Consider the following 23,803-nt stretch of genomic DNA (forward strand, 5'->3'; position numbering starts at 1 on the left):
CTTTGCCTCTTTGCCAGGCTAAAATTAGTGGATCATCCCCTGATGGTGAGTGAAAGAGTTGCATCAGAGATGAAGAGGACAGAAAATAGAAAAAAAGGGAAAAGTTTTTAAAAATAGGAGAATGGAAACTTTTGCATCTAAAAGATGCAAATGCATAATATGAATTTGGTTTGCCTGATTAATAATTTTAAGGTAAAAAAAACTGCAATAAATATTGGTAGCTTATACATTTGTATACATTTGTGCACTGTTTCCTTCGAGTACTAGATGAATTACATCTGGAATAAACATCATTCGTCATTCTCTGCTCAGGATGAATTGTCATTGGTGATCTTTTCAGCATGATGATGATCAGCATGATGGTATGTTGATGTTTGCATTTGGCTCTGTGTAAGAAAAGCTGCATTCACACCTGTAGACTTAGTCTTGTTACATTTATGTTTTTGTACAATTTAACAAAGACATCATAAGGTTTTAATTGGTGTAAAATAGCAGTCTCTGTCTCTGCTTTCATTTTATTATGCTAAGCTAAGTTAACTGTCCTGAACAATGACTGCTTCCTGTAAAAATTCATATAGTAAGACACATATTAAAGCATGCTTAACAGTACACTAAAAGGAGAGCAGCCGAATGCACATGATAGCTGTTAGACCAGAATCAATTCAAATGACACAATGATAGAAAAAAAGTTCCATATCCAGATGCACGCATTTGAGCTGGAGTTATAAATAACTTTTTTCCTAGGTAGTACACTCTCTTCACCGATTATCTTGCCTTAGTGATTTTGACTCACTTGAACTCAGTCCAAGCACCAACATGGCAATGATGTGTTTAATTTATTTTCTTTAACATGTGAACTCGGTTAATTTTTAAAAAGGAGTTCTTGGCAAGTAGCTGAAATGGCTTGAAGGCCCAGAAGCATGAATAAATGAACTTCTTGTGCTAAAAGAGACTCAAGCAGAAAAAAACAGAGGAGACAGGGAGAAGGAGATGGAATAGAAGAGGATAAACAGAGAGAGAGAAGCTGCGAAGAAACGGAAGCAACAAGGAAAACAACTTTTCTGACTGACAGTTATAGGACACAAGCACAAAAATACACACACACACACATTTCCTCATGCACAATACGCAAATTTAGTCAGCTACGACGGTGTTGATCGTTCCACGCCACACCCGCTGAAAAATTAACAATTTCTCCGCAGGGCATGAATAAACCAGAAGACTCTAAATTTACCTTGACAGAACACACTCAAACGCATACATATGCAAGCACTGACACAGACACACAATTTAAATGCCTTGGTCCTCGTGACCAGTCTGAGCTACAGTAAATTCAAGCTGACAGGGACAGAGAGAGAAATCTCAGAGAGCTGTTCGGGAATCCTCTCCTCAAGTCACTTCACCAGAAGCACCAATCAAAGAGCAGCATGATTGCTGCAGGGAAATTATGTGTAAAATATTGTACGCTGCCTATGAAAACCCTGACCCTATTTATAAATTTGGTATTTTTGCATAATAATTATTCTAAAAGTCTCTTAGGCCCGGGTTCAAATACAGTAAAGTTTATCCCTCTATAACACTGAACATCATAACATAACTATGGCAATGGAGACAATGATGACATTGACACCCGTGCATAACCGAATGTAACATAAGCTATGAGAGCAACTGCATGCGAGAGTAATGCATGATGGCCATTGTACAAATTATTGTTGCAACAAAGACTTTTGGCTCTGCAGCTGTTGACAGTGACTAGACCAAAAGGAAGATTTGTAGTTTCAGACTCTACCATAAAACAATAATAATCTATCAGCTTTAAACTTGGTAATAGGTCAGTGTGTCTCTCTGAAGTCAGGTCAATGAGGGTCGTGATGATAAGCAGATGAATTATTCAACCTCACCACATGTTTCCAGGGCTGAGAAGCATAATTATGGCTCAAACATTCCCCTTTATTCTATTCTTTTTCATCTTTTCTAAACAAATGCACCCCCCCACACACACACATGCTGCACACACATAACAGCCCAATTAAGCTAATCAGCATTGGGTCTGAGGTCACTTCAGGGTTAAAAAGAGCCATTTTCACCATCTTTAGCTTTCCTCTTTCCTTTGTTGCTAATGTCTGCAGTACACAGGTCAGATGCAGAAACTTCACAACAATTTTACAGTTTATTGCTGATAAAAGTAGTAGTCACACATGGACTAGTCACATTCACTCACTCTAACCAGGAACGTCAAAGCATTTAGTTCCCATTTCTATTTCTGGAGCCAAACTTCCTGTCTGCCTTTACTAAATTTACTCTGCTAACATTGCTCCTCGGATCCAAGGTGGACAGCAAAACCATGAGCTCTCACAGAGGAAGGATACGCTTTTGACTCACAAAGGAAACACAGGCAGTAAAAAAACACATATGCATTCAGAGTAGAGACAAATATGATTGGAAATACACCCAAAATACCCCTGAAGCATTAAACACTGCACTCTGATCCTTTCTTCTGCTCATGAATTGCCAAAAACAGATGGAGATGGAACCTAAATTTTTTGGTAATAACATTTTGGATAAAAGTATAGTAGGTGGACATTCTCACATTTTTGCATATTTTTTTTTTGCATGAATGTTGTTTTGTATGAATGGGATTTTCAATGTACTTATCTTTATAAAATTGCATTCAAACTAAGGGGTGGGTGAAACTTTCTTCTTTTTTTTCTGTCATTCTATGAATCAGCACCAGCCAGATGCAGAGTGAGTTGGTGAGAAATGAAAATCTTAACAGCAGTTGCACTAAATCAGTTGTGATCCTTTAAAAAGGTGAACATTCGTGTAATCCGATTAACCATCTCCTGAACATTTGTGGTCCTCTTCTTGTGTGAACACACTGTGAGCGTTTGCATGTGTCAGTCCTTGACCGTCTCTTACACTAATCTGTGCTGTCAGAGGACCTTGTACACATCTCATTCTCCATCCACACAGCAGGCAGGCTCTGGCTCCTACATCACCCTGCAGACATTACAACATCAAAGCTATTGTGCTGCTCTACTTTCTGGGGCCTCTGCACTCAAGGCAGCGGTGCGCTAACAACAAAGAACAATTTGCCCTAAATAGAAACTCAGAAACTCATGTGACTGCATGCTGATTTGTGTACACTCACAGTACAAATTAATACTGTTCTTCTACATTCCACTTTGGCTGAGGAAAGACTGTGAACTATTAGCTTGGACACAAAGGGAAGACCAGATTCTAAATTATTTAGCTGGAAAGTTTTAGCTGAATGTGAGCAGAAAAAAAAAATAATAACTAACTGCTAAATACTAAATTGTTAAAAATGCAGTGACTCTGAACCAGTCTGCTGTCCCTTTTATTTGCGCATTATGCTCCACTGTGCTCTGCTTGGCCCTTCAGATAGTTAACAAATTTCAACAGACAAGGAAGCCACACAACTTACTAATCAAGCGAAAATCGTTGCTCTTCTGTGATTGGTCAGTAGCGTGAGGCTCACTTAAACGATTTTGTTGTAGATACAAATATCCTTGCACTGCTGTTAGTACTGTTTACAAAGTCAGTGTCAAAGCAGGTTTTCCATCGCACCACATTTCCTTGAAAAAATAAGTGAATGTTGATCACAGTAACATTAAGTTGCAATCGGTGCACAATAACAAAATGGAGGCTCTCATATAAGCAGAGATTTTACCATCAACCGCCCTTTAACAAATGCTTGATATCGTTTTCTGCAGTTCATTATGAAAACAATATATTTAGGTTTTTGTTGGTTTCACCTGAACACAAGCAAATAACTGACTGACAATGTTGTTCCCAAATGGAAACCTGCCAGTGGGCAGCAGTGACTGTCATTAAAAGATCAAAATGTCCTACAGTGATTTGATGGATTAGCTTGTGCAGTGATGCTGCTGAGACCAGAACAGGAGCTTAATACATAGTAAACCTCTGGATGATGCACCACCAGACACAGAAACAAGGAAAACAGCAAAACAACATGACATGAAATTTCAAAGCTGTAGGCCTTCTGACAGAAATGACACAAAGTATTGTGTATTATTTCCAAACTAGGATTTAGCTCCAGTAATACTGGCTATTCTATCTGCAGGCTTTTGCCCCCTACAGAAAGACCATGAGACAAAGCAACAGTTAGTCTATTTGTCACTTTTGCTGACACTGTGCTTGATCACTGTATACTCTGAGGTCATAAAGATTTTTAGTGTGCTTGTGGTACAGGGATGAGAATAACAGGGGGAAAAGAAGACCACAAAACTGTCTTTGTATCCCATAGCCAGCTGCTTAGAGGGAACAGCCAAATTCAAGGACTTAGCTGACTGAACCATCATCACCATAAAATGTTTGTCTTTTTGTCTAACTCCTTTACAAAATGCTCTCTGTTTCTCTAAACTGAAGGAAAATAGTGGAGAACCCACTGGCTGGACACTGTCCAAAAAGGGTGCACAATGAAACATTTTGTTTGTTGACGCAAGTGTGTGCATGTGTGTGTGTGTTCCTGCGCATGCGAGCTTCATCTGCATGAAACATCAAAGCTGCATGAAGCAAAGAGAAGAACAGCTGACAGCTTAAACATTCATAAGTGTGCCAGGGCAGAGCTACATTAGCAGTGGGACTGACACTAAGCTAAACCACAAAATGAGATCAATTGCGCTAAACCATCGCTGTAATCCAAACGCAGGAGCCAGTTGGCCTAATGAGGAGCCAATTTGATTAAATGAAATCTGAGGCTCTAAACACTCATCTACTGTCAATCACCACGTTACTGAAGATGCACAATCAGTGACTGCAAAATTCTGCCCCAGTTGCCACTACTGCAGCTTTTATGATGTGGAGCTTGCTGTGTTGAATGTCAGCCATGTTTGCACCGCAAAATTGTTTAAGCAGTGTGAATTGAACTTTATAAAACAATTATTCTAGCAATTGTGTAACCTGTGATTCTACTCTGAGAACTGTACTCGTTTATACATGTACAGTTTGGCCTAGGACTCATTGATTGAACTACCACTTTAATTTCTTAAAACTACATGCTTCCAGAAAATGGACATGGGAATAAGAATCTGCTGTAAATGTGTGAAAAAGCTGTAGAAAACTTTACAATAAAGGGAGGGAACGATCATTATAATAATATAGGTTTTAAATTAATTGAATTTAAATTGTGACATTTTCACACATTTTTAACAGGGTAGTTTATATGCATCTCTAAATTAGTCGAGGCAGACTGGCCATGTGTGCGTTCAGGATGAGTGCAGGACGATCATCATCCATTGGCTCCAGACAGCCCAAAGACTGTAGATTTGGCCTTAAGTGGTTAAAAAAGCTACATAATGTGATGCTATCAACACCAGATGGTGCTTGTAATAAGGGCTATTCGACTGCTGAGCAACTAACGAAAACCACAGAAGCAGAGCGGTTGAAAAAATAAGGATGCTTCATTAACCCAAGGCATATTATAATATGATTGTTATAAAGGATATTTTGAAAAAAAGAAAGAAGTGAGTGGAATATAAAATAAGGTTTTCACCTTTAGTAAGTTAACTGAGTTGGTAGGTCTGCTAAAATGTTGTCTAATTGCAATAAAGTCAGCAGGCTATGTTTTCATATGAATTTATGAACCCATCATGTAATAAGGTCAGTGGGGCTGCTGACAATCTGTAAAATTATAATTAGATTAGTCAATAACAGGCTATAGGCTACACATGAGAAGGTGACAATGTATTTACTTCTTCAGATTCCCATGTCAATTACATTGTTCTGTTCCACTGTTATAAATGATCTGTTATATTCTGAGTGATAATGTATGAATTCCACAATGTTTTGTACATCTACCCTCTAATGTTAAAAAAATAGTTTTATTTGAAAATGCTCCTTTACAAGCAGAGGTTTTTGGCGTTTATTAAGTCTTTGTATTGTGAGCTACTGGCTTTGTTTCTGTATGCTGGGTTTCGTAGAATTAAATGGGACAAAAGGTCCAGTGCAGTTTTTCAGTCCCAGCCTCCCCCTGATGTATGTTTGTGACACTTGTAGCCAATTTGTAAAATTGTTTGCTTGGATGACCACAGATTGACTTTTAATGGGGTTAACAGAGAAGAGTTGCTCATTTGAAAAACCATCATGTCTGTAACAGTAGATTGGTAATGTTACTTTTTTCTGTCGTAATATGTTGAAACCCCTGTGTGTTTCGAGCTAGTGTGAACAAGCCTGGAATAAAGGTTAAACTAGGAGAACTGCCTAGGAGTCCACATCTTACAGTCTCTCGTCTTCAATAGTACCTTTGTTATATCTAAGAGAATACGTCAATTTGTTTCTGCAAGGGGAGTCAATGAATGGGAACCACATTACAGTGTATGTGCACATCCTTCCGTAAATCACTGCATGTTCATGTGCCAGTACATGTTTATGCATATATCTGTAAAAAACTGTCTAAACAACGTAAACCGTCAGGATGATTTGCAGGCCAGTTACATAAGCAGCCTGCTTTCTTGCATATTTGAGGTTTTGGTGGTGAAGGGCAGGAGGTGGAAAAAAGTGAAGTGGGAGAGCAAAAAGAACCGGAGGACTCAGAAGAGAGAAAAATGGACCTGAGCTGACAGCAGATTTTCAAACAGTGTGCAGGCTGTAATACAAACAGTTATAAAACAAATCTCATTGCTCAACTTGCAGAGGAAAAGTCTAAAAATAAAAATAACTGGCCTTCACTGAATTACTTTAGTAAGTTTTGTGTGGAAATCAGGCTCACTCAGTGTACTTGTGCAAATGTTATAGTTAAAGATATTCTGCTGTCTGATCCAACACAGAAGATGGTCATCAGTCTCAGGCAGGCTGTTTACCATCATTCATCAGAAGGAAAGTTATAGTCTGACTTGGTAATAATATTATTGTTGGATCTAAAATGGAACATTACTTTTTTTTTTAACCTTATCTCTGTGGAGCTCACGTTTTACATCATCTGTCACTCTCTCTGGCCCAGTTCTTATAGCCTATTGCAAGCTAATATAGCAAACATGTGCACTGGTTAAGACCACCGGCACAGTTACCAGACATTTCCTGTCATAATGATATTGCCAGAAAATTGTTATTTAATGAAACTTGGCAGTGTTTTGCATTTTTAGGACATGGTATCACAAATTCTATTTATGTATAATTTTTATTTTTATTTTTTAAAATCTAAAAGGTGGATCAACTCAAACCAGCAACATTTGTAGTTTTCATTGTAATATAACACTAACTAACACATGGGCATATAATTTGATAAAGAAACCTAAGTTTAGAAAGCTAAGTCAAGATATATTTTTGTCCCTATTTTCTAAACCACCATTGTGATTATGATTGAAAATGTTTGCAGTTAAAATGTGTTTACTACTTATTTAATACACATCTAATTGTTAACCAAGCTGTCGATGTGACTGTGCATTTGTAGGATGCACTTGAGTGCATTCAGCTTGTGTGTGTTTGAATGGATTCCAGAGCCTCTAGACCCTGCAGAGAAGATACTCACACACACACGCGCACACACACACACACACACACACACACACACAGACTGCTGAGACCATGCAAGAGCACACTAATCTGTTGGCATAACAACTGGAGTGGAATATTAACTTGGCCTTGAAAATATGGCTGAAAAAGCCAAAAGAAACGATGAATTAGCAGTGAGATATTTCAAAGGAAACAGCAACATAAGCCTTCAGACAGTAATAGTTTAATTACAGACCCCACTGTCCATGTGACAATACTATACATCATCTGATCATTAAATACCTTTGTCTCTACACTGCAGCTGTGCATTAGTACAGGTGCATGGATCCCAAATCAGTGTCTGGAAATGAACTTGTATGAAGTATTGTGTGAGTTGTAACAGTCCTATTGCCTTGAAGGCAAACATTACAGACTCAGTAGTGCATGTCTACATATATATGCTGAGTTGCTTTTGGGGCTAATGCTGTTCTCTTTTTAAACTGCTAATAAAGCCTCTTATGTCTGACAGTCCATGGAGGTCAGCTGGGACGGCCAAAACGAATAAAACCACGTTCTGGTGCCATAAAACAGGTCTGAATTTATAGTTTAATTCCAGCTAAAAGCCTATGAGGAGAGTGCAATGAAGAGGTTTCTTTGCTGCTCCAGATGATTGCGTAAAGCTTTTAAGAGTTTCCTCAACTCCCAAGACTCTACATAAGCAGCACAACGTTGGCAAATCTATAATCGTATTTTTTAAGTTTTAATTTCAAAACATAGCTTAAGCAAACATAAAACTTACAAAAATGTGCTGGTGCACAAGTTCTAATGGTGTGTTGGTAGGTTTACTTTGGATGGTACCTTTTTCCCTATTCCCTCATTGCTGAGGGAAGATGAAACAATAACAATTAAAGATTGTCTGTGTCAGAGTGACAGAAAAGAGTGGAAAATAACTAAGAGCCTCAGTAGCGGAGGATTTAGATTTGGAATGGTCCTTTATGTTTTTTGCAAAGACAGTCAAATCCTCTGACCTACTAGAAGCATCAGCAGAGACAAGACATTTTCAATAGATCCCTGAATGCAGCCCTAAAAATAATCTGCTGGGAGCTCAGTGTATCTACACACAGCTGTGATTTGATGAGGTGCGCGCAGATGAGACTTGAAACCTGCAAAATGATGGCCATAAAGGAAACATTTAATAATCAAACATTTTGCAACAAAAGTGCGTGTGTTATATGTACGTATCTGATGGAGGCGCCAATGCAAATACTGTAGTCTTTCTCTGCTTTTCCAGAAGAACTGTTTCTGGAGTCAGTGAAACTCTAAAAGTCACTGGCAGTAAGGATTAGGAGTTTAAGTATGTTAGACAAGGCAGTGTTGACCTATACATAAAATGACACACACCACATAACGTTGAGTCATTTTATTTATACCACATTTGGATTTTATCCATGAAGATTTTATTCTTCTCGTTCTCTTTTGCCAGTGGTTATTTAACTGCTGTACTTTTCTGCAGCCATAGCTGATTCTCACAGACAAGTCCCCTGACCTTATTGGGTCTGTGAAGAAGTGACATTTTCTGGCTCCTGTTGGGCAAGTGGCATCTGCCAGTACACAGGGCAGCAAGTGACGTTTTCTCTGATCAGAGATTACATTATTCCTTATGCTAAGCTATGCTAACCAGCTGCTGGCTCCAGGTCCATAATTAAAGTTATTATATGCACAAAAGTCATACTAGTACTAACATGAGATTCAAAAGCATACTACTCCCTAAATAACAATGAACAGAAAAAAATGCAAATACTGTGGCTTTATTGTTTAATTTCTGTTTCATGTATGGTATTAAATGCTCCACGTTCAACAGAGAGCCAGACATTCCTGTTTGTTGTTCATGGGAATCCTGATCTTGGCTTAATGAGCACTTACTGGAATGTTTAATACTGAGTCTACAGTGCCTCAGGCTGCCCTCATCTACCTCCAACTGAAGCCACTGCAAACATATTAGAGAAATTACACTGAGGATTTATGACAGAACTAGAAAAATACTAAGAGTACAGCGAAGAGCAAAGGTGGATTTTAAAAATGCGTGCAAGCTCCCGGCCTTCATTATTATTATTAACATATTATTATTATTATGCATTTTTTATTTCATAGATTAATTTTTACTTTGCTAATTTTATTTGTATGTATGTATGTATGTATGTATGTTTGTTTTTATTTTTTTCCTTCTCTTTTCCCCACCTCAATTTTTTTCTTTTCTTTTAACTTTTACACTTTATACTTTTTCATAAACTAAGAGTATTAACAGCCCAATTGCCTAAAATAAATACATCATTCCTAACCCAAGTAAGGGAGAAAAGAGAAGAGCATAAAAACACAGTTCAGTGGACATGGCCTGAGGTGAGCTGCCCCCGCCCCCCAAACTACTGTACAATCTCCTATATAAACACACATCTATGCACTAACACAATCAAATGCAGCACAGACATGTTTACACGAGACCCATTTTACAGTTGAGTATTTGCAAAGACTATTAAATTAAGTGCTCTCCAATGCAGACTACAGTGTGATCACACACTCACAGGCATCTTGTAATTGGCTGACTAGCGGTGTTTTGAAACACATGCAGTGCTACGCTATGTGGCCATGTACCCTTCCAACTTATGCCACAAACCATCAGTTGGTCGATCCAATGACCCAAAATATTTCACAAAGTGTTTTCTTATGTTTGACATGCATGTCCAGTGGACTGTCAAACCACAGTGCACTGAGGGAATAATACAGACATTTGACCTCCTCTGGGAATCCTGAAAAATAGAAAGCCTTTCCACCATCGCAAGACATAATCCCCAAGCAATAACTTATATTATAGCAGCTCTTGGATTTAAGTCAAAAGCTTTCAAGGTGAATGAAGGAAATGAGTTGAAGGGAGAAGTGCCCAGTGCAACTAAAATCCTTTTTTTCTTTTTTTTACAGGGATGGGGTTCAAGAAGTGCAAGGATTTATTATTTATTGATTTAAGCCAAAATTTATAAATTATTAAAAATAAAACATATCGTGACTTTGTGTGAATTGATTTGTTACATTGTACAGTAGTTGAGGTGTGAAAACCTGACACTAAGATTGCATTGTTTGACTGAAGAATTATCTAAAACATATTTTAAATAAAATAGAACAACAAAATAGACCTTTGACATGACATGACAGGCAAAACACAAGTGTAACTGAACTAGTTGTTTGAAATATTTACAAATGACCATCATGTTATTTTGAGCTTTTGCTCATCAGCAACTGCTAACATTAAGGTGCGGATAGGTGGAGATCCAACATACTTGGTTAGGTTTAACACAAAGTTGTGATTACTGAAAAGAGGTCAATATTATATTAGGTAAAAGGGAAATAAACATCAACCCCTTGCAAATATGTGCACTGAGTTTGTGGAATTTTGTGGATCAATTCCTTGTCACATAGACAAAGATGTCTTTTAAGAGATTTGAACAAATGAAAAGGCTCCGCTGAAAATTAAAGAATTATGTTAGTTCATTTATTTTGTGTATTGAAGTTACAGCACAATGAGAAAACTATGACTTTGTGGTGGATATCATTCCTGAAAACATTAGCCAATACCAATAGCTAGTGTAGCTTTAGCAGCATTAGCAATGTTACCATTGGTAAAATTTGCTTAGAAGATCCATAGTAATCTTTGTGTTTTATGTCTGACATGCAAATAATTTACTGTATCTGATTTGTATTTGACTATAATATACTGTATGAAATGGAAATATTTTTATTTTCTTACAGTTGTTTTTATCAATAAAATGGGACATGTAGCCAACCAAACAAACAGGCAGCCTCGATTAAGCAAGTTAAATCAAGACTAATGTAACAACCTGCTTTAGAAACTTTTTGGAATAAGCAGGCCTTAATTGCACTGGAAATAAATACAAAAGTTCCTCAACCGAACACAGCTGCAGTTACAATCTCACTCCCGCTCTCTCTATTTGTGCATACGTGTGAGGTATGTCTATGTATGATGTCAGGGATGGACCAGGAGTCCCAGTGGTTGTCATGGTTATATGGCTAAGATGTGGCTACCTTACATCCATTGGAAAGGTTTTTCTAAGGCTTGAAAAACACCAGAAATCCTCCAAAAACCTTTTGCATTATTTTCCCCCCTGCTCACCCACAATCATCCCATCTCTGTATGTCCGCTCATTATTCTCTCACATTTACAATCTATTCGCTCTGTCTTTTGCTTAGCTTTGCTTTTCTGACCATCCCCCCTCTCTCCTCTTATATTGTGTCTCATCTCACTTCCCTCCCCTTCGTCACTATTGCTCCTTTTTCCATCTACAATATTTCTTCCTCCCCAGCTGTAATATGTTCACCAATAATAATAATAACACTGATATTGATGCTTTTGTGCATATGTGTTCTTTTCATAGTGTCCTGAACTAACTTTATTACTGAGATAATATGACAAGTGCACAGATACAGCATTTGTTTGGGGGATGTGCAATAAAGTGGCTGTCCATTGCACAAAATCTGATTTGCAAAACATTAATATTGCTTAACATCTTGAATTTCTTTTAAATCGCTTTGATCTCTGCAAAAGCATACTGGGTTTGTGTGTACTTGAGTATATGTACTGTATATGACTCTACTTCCCCCTTGCAGTGCAGAGGAGCAGAGGTGTGAGGCACAGCTGGAAATGTGCAAGACTTTATTTCATTAAGGTGCAGTCTACAGAGACACATCAAACACTGATATTTGCTGACATTTCCTGATGTTTGCTGATGCAGTAAATTCCCAGAAGGTCGCTGACGTGAGACTGCATTGGATAAAACATGTTAAATTGTTTTCAAGGTTCAAAACACATAGAAAAGCTCTTCTGGCTAAAAATAATTTTTTCAAGGATCAAATGTTGGCTAAAAACAGCAGGTATGACAGGTGTGAAGTACACATGTCCTCTTACTACCTTACTTTCTTTTTTCCCTCTCTTTCTCCTGATGATGCTGCCCTAACATGAATGCCCTCAGATTTCTATGGTTCTATCAGGGAGCTCGCCCAGGCTGTGATACTGACACACTGTGGCCTTACAAAGCCGCTCCAGCCTGAAGCAAGCTGGCCAAGCTAAAAGCTGCTTAATGTGGCAACACTTGAGCTGAGTCCTTAAAGCTGCACTAATCAGAGCTGTAAGAGGAGGAATCGTCAAACATATCGCACACTGGATTACAATGACATATCAAGCTATGGAGAAAAGCTAGATGGATGGATGGATGAATGGACAGTGATGGATAACAAGAACATATGGCAAAAATAGTAACATTCGCCTGACTGGAGTGAAAAGACAACCATGTCTTGGTTGTCCCCCCCATCAGCGTTGGGTGTGAGTTCTGGCATACCTCAATGCAACAGCTCCATCCAGCACAATCTTAACAAGACAAGACAAAGAGCAGAGAAGCTGTTGCATATCTGAGCATGCGTCTTTGAGCGCTCTGCAACCATGAAAGCAGGCGTCGGCTGTGGATGCAACAAGCCACCCTGTGCGCTTTGAGCGCTGATTGGAGAAGAGTAGCAGAAGAAGAGAGAAAGAGAGGCACAAATACAGAAAACAAAAGAGCCACAGAGGCAGTCAAAAAGAGGGCTACGGCGACCAAAGGCCCTGGTTGGTAAATATTACACAAATGCAGTGCTGTCACCCCTCTTGTCCAAACTTGGCAAGCTCCTTTGTAGGAAATCAATGCCCTCTGCTCCTCCCAGGAGCCACTGTTTTGCACAGCTAGCTAACACATTAACACACAGCCCATCCCCTGCAAAGACAACCAGCTGCTCACAGCAGAGCACAGAAATGCTTTATATGTAGCAGTTGCAGGAGCAGGGGGACCTAGAGAGAGAGACGTTAAATCTTGGGTGGATCTAAAAGGCAGCTGATGCTGACAAAAGCAAATAGAGACATCTTAGTGACTCCACCATTTAGGATGGATCTCTCATCAAAAACACCTTGGAAGCCTACCTGACTTTGAATTCAGTGACCTGTGGCTGAGTTCCTGGTTCAGCACAGTAGATCTGTGGGAAGTAAAATCGGTGTGACTGGAGGTTGATGTCCATGGTGTCCAAACACAGCAAACACACAGGTTAGACACACTCCACGAATACAAAAATGGGGGGAAAAGGTCTGTATTTGTTGTGTTGGCAGCTTTTCCCGTTGTCCTGAGCTGTTTTGCTAAAACGGTCAGTAACAGTTGGAGTTCAGCAGAAACATCCCCAGTAACCTTCTCAGCAGATGGTCCTAGGGCTACAGAATGCTACCAACAAGAAGGTATTCCCCTCCTCTTCATCTTCTCTTTGTACCGAACATTCAGTCACCTCTGCTGCCTGGTATCAAACAGGCACACTAACCTATTTCCCCACTAGCAGCCACTGTGCACTCAGCAGCTGTGAGCACAAGAACAAAGATGACTCCAGAAACGATATTGCTTCCTAAAGACACAGGAGAAAGAAAACCAACCCTGGTATTGGTCACTAATTCATCCTTTAGTTTGAAGAGAAGCAAAAACAGTTAAAAATGAAGGAGAAATATTAAACTATGGGGAGAAAAAGAGGTTAAAAATATGAGAGAAGACCTCAGCCAAATACAGGGGGAGACTGAATGGGAGATGAGAGTCCTCTGGTTTTTATGCTTCAGAGAGAGAGCAAAGAGGGGGGAGAGAGAGAGAGAGAGAGAGAGAGAGAGAGAGAGAGAGAGAGAGAGATTCCTGGTGCTGTGAGGCGTTGCCCTTGCACTGCCTCTCCTCTCTCTGTCTCATTGGATTACCCCCCCCACACACACACACTCACACCCACCCACCCATCCTCCCTCCATCTTCCCCATCCTCCCCCTCCCAGCTGTGACGAAAGCAATGGGCCGTCTGTCCCTGAAGTTGCTGGTCCTGCCCCTCCTCCTATTCTACCTCCTCTTCATCCTTCTCCATCCCTCCTGTTTCTTCCTCTTCCCAACTCCCCTACCCCGCATGCTCTCCCTTCCCAGCTGCAGGATTGGCCACGGTGACAATGCGTAAACCCTCGTGGAGTGAGGGAAAAGAGGCAAGGAAGAGGAGGAGCAACAGATTTTAATTCATCTGATGGTTCCCATCTTCACTCGAATATGATTTTAAAAGGCAATCTGGGGTTGGGAGGAGTTGGGTGGAGAACACACACACACACACACATACAGACACACTGATCTGACAGCTTTTACTGAATGTTCATTAAGAGAGAGGGATGGATGGAGAGAAAAAAGCAATAGATTCCTCTGTTGAAAATGGCTAAACTGGCTGTGAACACAGTGAATGAAGGATGCATTTACTGTACATGTGCATAAACTGTAAAATTGAATTGAATTAAATAGTGCATCACTAGAATGTGGGTCAACAAACAACAGGCAATCAAATTGGTGCATGTGATACCAACACTTTCCACTTTCATATTGCTCTGTGCCATCTGTCTAGATGCATGTAGATTATAAGTTATATACAGTAAATGGTATGCTGCCATAACACTAATCTTCTAGCTAGATTCTGGGTAATCCCTCAGATATTTACTGATGCATTCTCTGACATTCTAGGAAATATCCCACCCATAGTGTCTTTCTAGTACAGCTCACATCACCCACATTTTTCCTGCTGTGTTTTGCCAGCAGGCAATTTCATTGATTGGACTTACTATAGAACTGTTGGATGACATGGATGGCTCTGTAATCACTTTGGACTGCATTGAGCATGGCAGTTTCACAGCAATTTGATGCAGTTTACTTGCCTCAGCACAATGAGACTTGGCCTCAAAACTTCGTGCCGACAAAATGGTGCTCTATGTTGTTTTTATACCCGTGTGATATTGATTTACATATTTAGGAGATCCTTATTTTTTAAAAAGTTTACTTTAAATTAGATGTAAATGTCTGCTTGCAATAAGTTGCGTCACACTTTCTCACAAGAATGGAGCATCATTACATCTCCACAGAATTTCTACTCGAGCAGTTCAGAATTTCATTCCTACATAGTTAGAAAGTTGCTATATTCAGCCATTGAAATACATGGACATGCAAGCTGAGGTAACGCCTAGCCCTCTCTATCTGCCCTTTGTTTTGGATGCAGTTGCTGTATATACTATCTACCGTCACCCTGTAGGTTCCCATAAAATTTCATTTTCTTTTCAAACAAGTCAAAAAATCTGGTAAAAATGTAACAACCTGATGTATTTTCAACACAATTCACTAATAACGTTTTTAAATCTGTGGCTTTGGTGTCATTTTATTAAAAAACTACACCCCTCTACCTTATGTGTTGTACATAATATTGTCATTCTTAAAGGATGCATTCAATTGATTTTGAACTTGTTTGTTTTAGTTCTTGTTTGAGAAGTACATGTACATGTACTACTTCTACCTGAAAAATGCCTCCAGATTACATCACTGGAAAGGAACTTTCAGTTCAGATTAGAAAGCAAATTGAAAATTGGTGAAGTCGGCACTGTCGGCACAAGTGCCAAAAGGCTGCACATGCCAAGTAACACAGAAATATGTGAAATTATTTTTCCCAAACATATCTCTCAAACAGTGAATTTGCACCCAATTACTAACTGTAAGAAGGTGTGGTTTTTGCTACAAAATAATTTATTGGGTTAGTAGGTACCACTTAAAATGAAAATGAAAAAAAGACACTTACATGTCTTAGTCAGTAAACAACATAATCAAAAACACCATAGTTGGAACTACGTTAAACATGCATTCACATTGTTTCCTTAATTTTGTAATCAAGTCTTTTATCCATACTCTCATTTTCTGTTCGTGAAAGGAAGGACTTGTTTACCATCATATTCTAGTGTGTTTGTGTGTGTATGTGTGGTATTGCCTCGGAGTGTAAGCCCCTGGTCTCCATGTGAGCAGTGGAAAAAGTGTCTCAATGAGCAGAAGAGACTGAAAAATCAAGTATCCATAGATGCAGAAGACAGCAAGAATGTTTTTACAAAGCATGATGGTTAGAGTAATATTTTGGGATAAAAAGAGGCAAGGTGGGAGGAAGGACTGTAAAAGAGTAGACAGACAAACAGATAGAAATCTAAATGCTTGGTGGGATGGTGATAAGCTGATCTGCAAGACACAGAGAGTCAGGGGAGGGCAAGAACATAAAGGAGGAAAGGTAGAGGAAAAAAGGTGCAGAGGAAAGAGGCAGAACAGTAAGGGTGAAAGGACACTCACAGTGAAGACCCATCCCCCCTCTCTCTCAGGTAAAACCCCAGAAGCAGACTGTATAATGCTCATGGCCACACATGTCCATATCTCACACTCTCACATGCATGCAAGAGTGTGAGAGAGCAGCCAAATGTTACTGTAACAATGTGGATATTAGCATACAGCAGGAGGGATGGCCTTGTGTCTGACACACAGCATGACTGAGCGACAGTGACTGTGTGTGTGTGTGTGTACACGTCTTTCTATGATTATATGGACAAATTTCCATTAAATACCATTGTTGCAAGGACAATGTGCACGTGAATGGGTGAATGGGACTCAACATTGTAAAGGGCTTTGGATAAAAGCACTATGTAAGTGGCCATTTACCATTTAGCATTTACATTTCTGCATTGTAATGACATTTTGGCCTGTCCTCTCTACTTTAAAGGCTGTTTAAGGGCTGAGACTTTGCTTTAGAGTGAGGGTAGAACTAGGTGAGTAATGGTTAAAAATGGGAGTAGTTGGGATGGGATCAGGGTAAGTGCCTAGGGGATGTATAAGGTCCATGATTTTTACTTAGCAAAAGTTGCTGTCAGTTGTTATTCCCACAACGTTCACCCAATATAGGCAAAGTACTGTCAAATGGAAACTCAGTGCTGGCACTTTGACCTCAATGTCAATCTTTCGCTTCTAATCCAGGATCTTCGGTGCGGAGTGAAAATATGAGGAAAATGTGTCATAGTGCAATACATACAGATTACACTGTATGTTAGTTTGATTATCCAGTCACATGTTGTTCTGTATAATCCAATCAAATTCATTTCATCCCCTCAACGCCCACAATCCACCTGTATGCTGTCACGCTATACAAGGTAAAGTAAGCTAAAATAAACTAAAGAAGGAAAAGGATTAACTGGGTGTCAGAGGTGTGACAGAGAGGATGTGAAAGACCTCTGACGTTTCCTCTCTTCTACGTTAACTCAGACTAGCTCATCCTCTCAGGCTGGGGGATTGAATTTCAGCTGCAAACAAATACACACATGCACACATACTCACGCTGCATGCGCACACATTGTCTGACTCACATGAGCCGATCGTTTTAATTACACCACACACTAGTAGGAGCTGGCAGAGGAAAAACCGAGGGGGAAGGGAGACAGAGAGCTTAGTGGGGAAGAAAAGGAGGGAGTGATTCCCCACTCATTCACAAAGATTTGATTACCTCTCTCTCTCTTAAACACACACACGTCTGTGTACAACAGCCTCAGTGCTCTGCCCCCTGACGACTCAGTGAGCATAAACCTGATTCATAAACCACACTGTTTTCAACCAGAATGCATCGCGTTAATATACAGAATGGGACACGACACATGACCTTACAGCTAACACGGAATGAATCAACCTTCCCCATTTTGTGCTGTTTACGTTGGACTGCCTTATGATAAATGTGTCTCACTGATGTGATTTGGCTGCAGCTTCATGTGCAGCCATCGTAGTACAATCTGTAAACTACAACTTCTGCAATATATAAATACAGTACAGAATAGAAGTCGCTGGGAGCTCATTCATTTTTCCCTCATCAGGAAGAAAAACTCAGCAACAGACTGCCACAGCTGTCTGTTGACTGTTGTCTGTGAGCCTGTGCCAATAAAAACGTGTTTCTATATGAGTTGTCTTGCAAAATTAATGTGAATATGACGACAATAAAAATGCCACAATACTATGCAACTTTTAGAGGAAAGTTTCAACCACACATTTATATATTGCAAAAATAAAACTGAATTCCTGCTTGTACTTTGCTCAGTGGCAACATTTCTCCCAGTAAATCCAGGTCTACATTCTTGTTTTGCTAAACTCTTCCACTGCACAAACATCACAGGGAGGCAGCTGTGTGGCACAGGATAGTGCACCTGGCCCAAGGTTATAATGAGTGCCAGATTATTTCAGTATTTACCAAAATGCTGTGAGTTGCCTAAACATTAAAACATTAATGACACGACAGGAAAATATTGCAGGGACAGAAATTCTATTTTTGCAGATACGGTTACTATTTGTAACTGATTACATTTCTTATTATTTGCAAATTAGTGTTATTTATTTGTAATTTTGCAGAAACAAGATTTACCACTCTATGCATGTTGTCATTAACTTTGCATTGATTTTAACTTATTATTTTTAATCTATAGAAAATATTTAACATTATTTCATGGAAAGCTTGTAGTAGTCAACAATCAATAGTTGTAGCCAATGTTTGTCAGAACAACAATTGGTTTAGCAGCATCCTAGTAGCCGAATGGTTACAGTGCATGTCATATAAGGTCAATATTGGCTGTTTGAGTGGAGAGATTTTATTGCTTGTCATGCCGTTTCTATGTGTCCCCATTGTTTCCTGTCTGCCTCTTCAACGCTTTTTATGACATAAAGGCTATAACATGTCCAAAATTTGCAATATTTAAATATTTTATTATTATATGCCGTCAAATTATATTAAGTTATATTAAATAAATATGGGCAGGTTAAAAAAAAACGAGCAAGCTATTCTTAAATAGATATTGCTAGTCATATTTCAAATGAATGTATTTATACTTACGGGGAGTCAGAAACCAGCTGTAAACGACACTGCTGTATAGATGAAACAACAAATGATGTGTCAAAATGATCTGTGGCTGTGTCTATAAACCTTATTCAGTTTGCACATCATCTCCTGAAAATACTTATTGTAGCAGCTTTAACTACACATCAGATGGTATTTTAATGGGTATGCAGCTTCATAACAATAAAAACTAACATTTGATCTATTTTTTTAAATAAGAAAATAAAAAGCAGTGCAGTGTCGTCATGCTGAGAGAACGTGATGATCCAGCATGATCCTCCATAACTTCCATTTAGAATTTGTTACAAATTCCAACATCTCCCGAACAAAACTTTAGCTAGTAACTTTTTTTTACCAGAGGCTTATTTAAGAGAAAACATCTGCGGAACTTCAAAGCAAACAGCTGTGCTCTGTGAGATCATTGAGAGACAAACCCGACCTGTGCTGGCATTCATGACTCTCTGACAGGGCTGTGCAGAAACCCTTACACAACAACATTATTTTAAGTATAAGCTGGCAACTTATAACAACTCATATTCTAACAATAAGCAAGAAGGAATCTCACAACAAATCATACTATTTCATTTTAGATGTAAACTGACAGCAGTGGAATATTTTTTTCATAACGTTCACAAATAACATTTGGACACACAGTTAGAAATCACAACTTTCTCCTGTGTCTACAAACTTTTTTTATGCAAACAAACTTTTAACAACCTCCGATAGCTGTGTCCTTGTATCTGCACCAATCATTTTACAGCGGGTTCCAGTCTTGTGCTTTGAACTGATTTGGATTTAGTTTCTAAGATAAGTGAGTTGGACTTGAACAGTTTCTAGTCTACATGACTCCCTCTTGCTCCTGAGCTGGTCCTGAGCCAGTTTCTATCCCTTTTCATCCTCCATCTTTTTCTTTTCATCTTTCTGTCTCTGCTGCCTACCACGATTAACACAAGCTTTCCCAGGCTAACAAGGTGACAGACGTCCTGAAGTTGGGATGTAAACAGTCAAAAAATTAGCAATCCTAGGATTTGTGGAAGAATCCAGATAAATAATGACACACTTCTGCCAATTGCTGCTGTGTCCTATGCTGCAGCTACACCTCTGTTAGCAAAGACACGTCACAGACCTTATGTGAAAGGTAAAAACACAAGTAGGCATTCACAAAAAAAAAAAGAAATGAAAGAAAACCGCACTTGGGCATCGAGGGTCCAAGGGGGTAGGTGTTCAAGGACCCTAAGCCACCCCACCCATGCACACATTGCTCTTTGGTGCAGATGGATATAAAACATGAAATTCCCATGTTTTATGTCAGGTCATGCACTAGACACACTCAGTATTGACATACAGAGTTGGTGTAATAGCTGAATGTGCTCTCATGCCAGGAACCTCTTTGAAACCTTTCACAACACTGAAATCATACATATACTGTGCACTCATATGAGACAGTGTGTTGGTAGAAAACAGTATCGAAACTTAAACTGAGTTTCTCTCTACATGTTTGCCCTTGTCCTGAATTCAGCATGCAGTTACTAATCATGCTGCCATTCATATGGGTCACATACAAACCACCAACTGGTGCCATCAATACTCATCAGTCATCACTGATGATCCTGGATCAATAAAGCCTGCAAATCCCTTCCACAGCATAATGAAAGAGTTCACACAACTGGATGAGGTGGGTTTGCTAGGAAGCCAGAGGCAGGACCACACATCAATCCTTTAAAGAGTAGTTGTTTAGCTAACAGCATCTAGAAAATAGTAGACAGCATTTTTGTCCAGTAGATGTTTAACTGTCAGATCTGTCTGTAAAGACATTATGCTTTGTGGTTGGTATAGTCCAATTACAGTTCAAAGGACATCAGTGCATTATAGTAGTTTTATATACATCAGTTAATACTTGTTAGTTTAACTTTAACTAGTTTACAAAAGTGCCATCAAAATTTCCAAGGTTTAGGCTTATTCCAAGTCTGAAGACTTTATATTGCCTGTTTTGTTTGACTTCAAGTTCACAATCCCAAAAAAACTCCATTAAACAACAAATGATCATGTTTCAGAAAGTGGAACTGGCATTAATCAACTTAATAATCAAGTCTAATCTTTTTTCAATACCCAATGAATTAACTATTTTATTTCATTTCCAAAGATCAGTCAAAAAGCCATGGCAGCATCTAGCACAAAAAGCAGCAAGTGCATCATAATACATCAATTTTAATTAATAACTGGGAGATAGGGGCAGTTGGCAGAAAAGGAGACTGGAAAGATAAAACCTCAGAGTAAGAAGTAACATCATGCCTGGGATCACTCCTTCATACTGAATTTAAAAAAAGAATCACCAGCCCCAGAAATGAGCCAAAGCAGAAAAAACTAACACACACACATTCACAATCAACATGACTAATATACTGTACTGTGAAATCTTACGTATTTTAAGTCAAACAAATCCATAGACAGAGACAGATACTAACAGACCACACACATTCTCATGCACCCAGCAGGGTGCCAACAATCTCTATATAAAGACTGCCTTGCTGTAGTGAGTGACAGTCTATGTTGCCACCTACAGAGCATCACCATAAAGCGCAGAATGGCTCATCCTATGTAAAAAAATTTTTGTGTGTTTGAGTGGCTGTCAGACAAAACTAGAGTAAACAAGTGTAGTGAACTACAGTAAAGTAACAAGTGTAACAGCAGACAGCTTGTCACAAATTCTTCTATAATTACTTGTTGTACGGATCCTCAGTATATGTACTGCATCCGCTTCCACGATAAGTACATGGTGAACTTAATGTGTTTTGTTATGTGTTTATGTGGTTAAGATATTTCATAATGTCAGTAAAGGTTTAACATATAAGAGTTAGTTTCAATAGCTTTGGCTCATTTCATTAAAAAAAAATCTCTCAGCTTGATATGCATTTGCCACAAGAGTATTGCTTTGTTAAAACAGTGACACTAACCTGTGGACACACTGTTGGCAATATCCCCCTCTGACCTTGGGATACACGTACACTCTTACCCACACGCACACATCAGTGCCAGCAGCAATTAGAGTGAGTGGAGTTCCTCCAGTTCATAGTTAACTCCTGCAAAGTGCTGCTGCCCCACCCACTTTGTGGAGCGGCGGTCTTGATGCTGATTGGCTGCAAGGCAGGGCTATGCCAGCAACATTTCATCTGATAGGCTCTAACAATCAGCCTCTAAATCCAGTGTTTTCGTGTCTGGATGCTCTAATGAAAAGTCTCAGCTGATTGGTTTCTCAGATGGGAAGGTGTGTGAGCGTGCGTGCGCGTGTTCACATACACAGATGTATAAATAAATGCACGCGACTGCCCTACAAATGTAGTGGTCGCACATGGGCCGCAATTAAGTTTCACAATGCTTATTACAATTCTACACGTGCAGTCCGGTTTCCATGACAACACCTTCTTTTTCTGCACAACTTCCACGTGACACATCACAGAGCGACCTGGCCTTGCAGATGTTAGCTGGTTTCACTTCAAAGTAAAACATGTATAGCTGCAGAAACGTGGACTGCAGGACCCTATGGACTTGTTAAAGGTCCATATTCTTTCGGCCAACAGGTGACCTGCCGGTCAATTATAGAGCGCGTGTTCCTGTAGCACACCTTTTGTGCTGCGGTGACATGCACGCCACGTGCCTCTGGATTAAAATGGGCCAGTAAAGCGAGCAATTTGCCCGCAGAGGGAATATTTTGGCTTGTTGTGATATGACCCTCTAATATGTCATGTTGCGCAGTCGAATCTCAGCCGTCTGCGCTTTTTATGCAACACAGCAACGCATGCTTCTGCTTACCTCATCTTCCTGTTTTTCTTCTTAGAATAAGATCAGTAATACGTTATAAAAGCTCGGTGTTTTGTCCTTGAGTTCGGTTGTAATACACACGTTCAGGGAGCTGCTCGAAGTATAAAATAACAGCCGCGACGCTGCCAGCGAAGCCTGCAGCCAGCTGGATGTGCAGATGTTGAGGGTGGAAAGGCGACAGGGTGTGGAAAATGCTACACGGATGCCCACAGTTTTCAGGTCTGTCCCATGCACAGTATATAAATAACTGTTCTTCAGTGTCTTGTCAGGCGGCTGGTGGTTCTGGCGAAGCCATTTCAGAGAGCAGCACGCCGCGGTCCGATGGAGGAAAAGCCGGGTGAACTGGCTGACAGCGGCTTTTTAGGTGCCATCTTTTCCTCCCCTCAACCACTGGGAGGCTGGATGGAGAATGAGGGAGGGAGATGGAGAGAGGGAGAGGCTGCACTGTAGCGCCCTCGGTCTGGTGGCACAACTGCCGTGCAGGCAGGTACGGCCTTGGCACAAGAAAAGCAGAGATAGACCAACCTAATTCTTTCTAAACAAAAAGACGACAGTTTTTGTGGAGCATACACCTGTCAACGTGGAGCACCAACCAGCTACCAACACCAACATCTGTCTCTATGCATCAGCCAGCTGCTGTATCCACACAAGGGGCTCAGTCAAACCTCCACTGAAGCATTTCCTCCTGGGAACTGGTCAGATTTTTT

The 23,803-nt window shown here is 39.7% G+C and overlaps 1 protein-coding gene across 4 annotated transcripts in view; it reads right to left on the reverse strand.

The window, feature by feature from the left end:
• Window positions 1–23,690, reverse strand: part of evlb (Enah/Vasp-like b) — a 38,960-nt gene extending 15,270 nt beyond the window's left edge. For 2 of the 4 annotated variants that reach the window (XM_067482668.1, XM_067482666.1), the window contains exon 1: window positions 13,487–14,119. In XM_067482668.1, the coding sequence (XP_067338769.1) occupies window positions 13,487–13,581 (95 nt within the window). In that variant the 5' untranslated portion in view covers window positions 13,582–14,119. Of the gene's footprint in view, window positions 1–13,486; window positions 14,120–22,231; window positions 22,998–23,087 lie in introns of those variants that run through there. The other 2 variants (XM_067482669.1, XM_067482670.1) reach the window with 2 other exon arrangements.
• Window positions 23,691–23,803: the final 113 nt, after the last annotated feature.

The sequence above is a fragment of the Channa argus genome, chromosome 17 (genome assembly GCF_033026475.1).
Source record: "Channa argus isolate prfri chromosome 17, Channa argus male v1.0, whole genome shotgun sequence".
Lineage (NCBI taxonomy): Eukaryota > Metazoa > Chordata > Actinopteri > Anabantiformes > Channidae > Channa > Channa argus.